The sequence below is a fragment of the Myotis brandtii genome, unplaced genomic scaffold (assembly GCF_000412655.1).
Source record: "Myotis brandtii unplaced genomic scaffold, ASM41265v1 scaffold216, whole genome shotgun sequence".
NCBI lineage: Eukaryota > Metazoa > Chordata > Mammalia > Chiroptera > Vespertilionidae > Myotis > Myotis brandtii.
Window position 1 is genome coordinate 4,382,552 of NW_005358092.1, and position 4,245 is coordinate 4,386,796.

At 37.2% G+C, this 4,245-nt stretch overlaps 1 protein-coding gene across 3 annotated transcripts in view; it reads left to right on the plus strand.

The window, feature by feature from the left end:
* The window catches only part of SLC6A13 (solute carrier family 6 (neurotransmitter transporter), member 13), a 49,701-nt gene that overhangs the window by 22,595 nt on the left and 22,861 nt on the right, over positions 1-4,245 (plus strand). For 2 of the 3 annotated variants that reach the window (XM_005865945.2, XM_014539466.1), the window contains one exon: positions 3,681-3,815. In XM_005865945.2, coding sequence (XP_005866007.1) covers positions 3,681-3,815 — 135 coding nt within the window. The remainder of the gene's footprint in view (positions 1-3,680; positions 3,816-4,245) is intronic. The other variant, XM_005865947.2, reaches the window with a different exon arrangement.

Consider the following 4,245-nt stretch of genomic DNA (forward strand, 5'->3'; position numbering starts at 1 on the left):
CTGTTTCTCTGTCTTTGGATCTGTCCCTGTTCATCACTCTATGTTGTTCTCTATATTCCACAAATGAGTGAGATCATGTGGTATTTATCTTTCTCTGACTGGCTTGTTTCACTTAGCATAATGCTCTCTTATTATATAGGATTTAAAAAAAAGCAATCTGACAATATCTACCATTTATTTTGGATATTTAGACTACTTACATTTAAATGCACTTATCTAGCTCTGACCAGTTTGGCTTAGTGGATAGAGCATCATTCCATGGACTGAAGGTTCCCAGGTTTGATTCCACTGGCAATCATTCAGTGTCTCTCTCTCACGTCAATGTTTCTCTTTCTCCCTCCCTTCCAAATAAAAAAATAAAATAAAAAAATAAATGCAGTTATCCATATAGTTAAGTTTAAATTTTTAAACATTTTATTTTTTTTCAATTACAGTTTACACTCAATAGTATTTTATTTTAGTTCCAGGTTTACAGCATAGTGGTTAAACAAATTATCAAGTGATTTCCCTGATAATTTTAGTGCCCACCTGGCACCATACACAGTTATTACAATATTATTGACTGTATTCCCTATGCTATGCATTGCATCCCCATAACTATTTTGCAACTACCAATTTGTTAGCTAAGTTTAAATTTATCATTTTACTATTTGTTTTCTATTTGTTCTATTAGTCCTTTCTTTCCCTTTCCCTCTCTTTCTGTCTTCTTTTAGATCAGTGATTTTCAACCTTTGTCATGTCATGGCAGACATAAACTAATTACTAAGATTTCTGCAGCACACTTAAAAAATATATTTTTTGCCCTAGCTGGTTTGGCTTGGTGACTAGAGCGTTGGCCTATGGACTGAAGGGTCCTGGGTTCAATTCTGGTCAAGGGCACATGCCCGGGTTGTGGGCTCGATCCCCAGTGGGGGGCATGCAGGAGGCAGATGATCAATGATTCTCTCTCATCATTGATGATTCTATCTCTCTCTCCCTCTCCCTTCCTCTCTGAAAATCAATAAAAATTATTTTTAAAAAATATATTTTTGGTTGATCTGACAAAATAAATATACTGTTGACTTACTCACATCAGATGGCTATTGTTGTCATTTTTTTATTTGACAACCTAAGGGGAAAGAGGTCAGTGCCCCTGACTAAATAGTCAGGTATTGCATGTTTTAAACATTCTTGTGGCACACTGGTTGAAAATTGCTATTTTAGATTAATTAGATATTTTTATTATTCTATTGTCAACTTTCTTCCTTGTTGGCTTATTAGCTATCACTCTTTGTTGTGTTAGTTTAGTGATTGCTTTAGGTTTTGTAATATGCATCTTTAACTTATCACAGTTTACCTTCCAACAATATACCACTTTACAAATAAGAATCTCACAATAATACACTTCCATTTCTCTCCTGACCTTTGTGCTCTTGTTGTTATACACTTTACTTTTTCATATGTTATAAACTCCCCATTATGTTGTTATTATTTTTGTTTAATCAAATAGATTTGAATAATAGCAAAAAGTTCTTATATATTTACCTATGTATATACTTAGCATTTCTAATATTCATCATTCCTTTGTGTAGATTCATATTTCTCCATGGCATCGTTTCCCACCGCCTGAAGGACTTTCTTTAACATTTCTTCTAGTGCAGATCTGCTTACTGGTGATGGAGTCTTTCTGGTTTTGCATGTCTTAGGAAGCATTTGTTTCATTTCTCCTTTTGAACAGTATATTTATTGGGTATAGAATTCTAACTTGACAATTGTTTTTCCTTTAGAAACTTTAACAAATGTGCTCCCTCATCACTACCTTCTCACTTGCATTGCTTCCAATGAGAAATAGGTTGTCTTCCTTATCTTTGTTCTTCTGTGCATATGTCCTCCCACCCTTTTGGTTCCTTTTAACATTTCTTGTTAAAAACTCTTAATCGCTGGTTTAAATAATTTGACTACAATGTCCCATGTTCACATTTCTTATTTAGGGCCTCAATGAGCTTCTTGGATCTGTGGATTTATAATTTTCATCACATTTGGAAAAGTTTCAACCATTATTTCTTCAAAAAATTTTGGCCCCTCTCTTTTGTCTCCTTCAGAGCTTCAATTATAAGTATAGTAGGCTGCTTAAAGTTATCCCACAGTTCACTGACACCTGTTTGTTTGTTTTAATTCTCTTTTTTCTCTGTGTTTTATTTTGGATAATTTCTTCTGTGGGTCAAGTTCTGCTATGTCTAATCTCCCATTAATCCTATCCATTGTATTTTTCTTCTTTTTAAAAAATCCTCACCTGAGGACATGTTTTTATTGATTTGAGAGAGAGAAGAAGGTAGAGGGAGAGGGAAAGAGAGAAACATCGATCAGTTGCCTCACACATGCGCCCCCACCAGGGATCCAGCCTGCAACCTGGGTATGTACCCTAACTGGGAATAGGACCTGTGACCCTTCCGTGCACAGGATGACACACTAACCACTTAGCAACACTGACCAGGGCTATTGTATTTTTCATCTCATGCATTTTGAGGTTTATTTCTAGAAGCTTGATTTGGATCTTTCAATATCTTTATTCTCTTTTTGAGCACATGGAACACAATTATAATAACTATGGTATCTTAATGTCCTCATCTACTTATTCTAACATCTGTGCAAGTCATGGGTTGGCTTCAATTGATTGATCTATCTACTAATTATGAGTAATATTTTCCTGGTAATTTTTGCTTGGATGTCAGACCTGGTGATTTTTGCCTTACTGGTTGCTGAGTATTTTTGTATTTCTATAAATATTCTTGAGCTTTTTCCTGGGATCAGTGAAGTTATTTGATCCTTTGGGTTTTGCTTTTAAGATTTGTTATGCAGAACTAGAGTTGTGCTCAATCTAGGAATAATTATGCCCACAGCTGAGGAAATGCCTTCTCTTCCCAATGCCCTTGAGTCCTGAGATTATCCAGTGTGGCTGGTGGGAACAGTCACTCTTCCAAGCCCCATGTGAGCACCATAATCTCAATCTTTTGAATGTTTTTTCCCCTTCACCTTGGGTGGTTTCCTCACACATAAGTGCTGACCAGTACTCAGCTGAAAGCTAGAAGGGGACCCTCTGCAGATATTTGGATCTCCTGCTCTGTGCAAGTCTCTCCTCTCTGGTACTCTATGAACTCCCCTGTCTACTTTGCCAGACGATAAAGGTCCCTGGTGGAGAAAATGTTAGCACTTCTAGCATCAGTAGACTTCTCTCATGTAATGATTATGAAAACAAAAGCAGAAAGGGTTACTAAAGGGAAATGTGATTTCAGCCGCCTTAAAGTTCCTATTTAACTCTAAGAGCAATCATTTTCTTGAATATAATTAAAGTCCCTGGGCTGTATTAATGCTCCTGGACATCCATCATTCAGTGAACCCCTTGTTATTGCCACAGGTTATGTGTTATTTAGGCAATAATTGATGTTCATCAGGGAGCAAAACTTGGTAGGTATAGATTGAAACTTCAAAGTGAAAAAAAGAGACTGATTAGATTCTAGATAACTTGGTGACTCTAGATCTCTGCTATGGTTCCAGACACCTGGACAGATGCCCCTTGCAGTGTTTCATGACCCCCTACCCTGGGATTCTGATGGGCAGTATGGGGTGGAAATTGGAAAAGATGAATGTGGACCATGAGGAGGCTAGTGCTAGGTAATGGACAGCCTGTTTCCCACCCACAGGTGCTTTTTTCATCCCCTACCTCATCTTCCTTTTCACCTGTGGCATTCCTATCTTCCTTTTGGAGACAGCGCTGGGCCAGTACACTAGCCAAGGAGGCATCACAGCTTGGAGGAAGATCTGCCCCATCTTTGAGGGTGAGTAGCTGTGTTCTGATTCCAGGGTATCTGCATTGGGGATAATAAACCTATTTGAAATGACTGAGTGGCTTAGCAGCCATGCTGATTGAGATAAGATTCTGTGTCGTTATGTTAAACCCTCCATTTATGGGTCCAGAACTGAGCTATGCAGAAGATAGTGATGAGGATGGGATAAAGGCTTTAGGTTAAATAAGTAGAGTGCAAAGCTATTTTAGTTATATATTTTAAATATATACTAGTATATATGACAATTATTTTATATTTTCAAAATATATGTAATCAATTATAAAACATTTTAAAATATATTTTATTGATTTTTCACAGAGAGGAAGAGAGAGGGATAGAGAGTTAGAAACATCGACGAGAGAGAAACATCGATCAGCTGCCTCTTGCACACCTCCCACTGGGGATGTGCCCGCAACCAAGG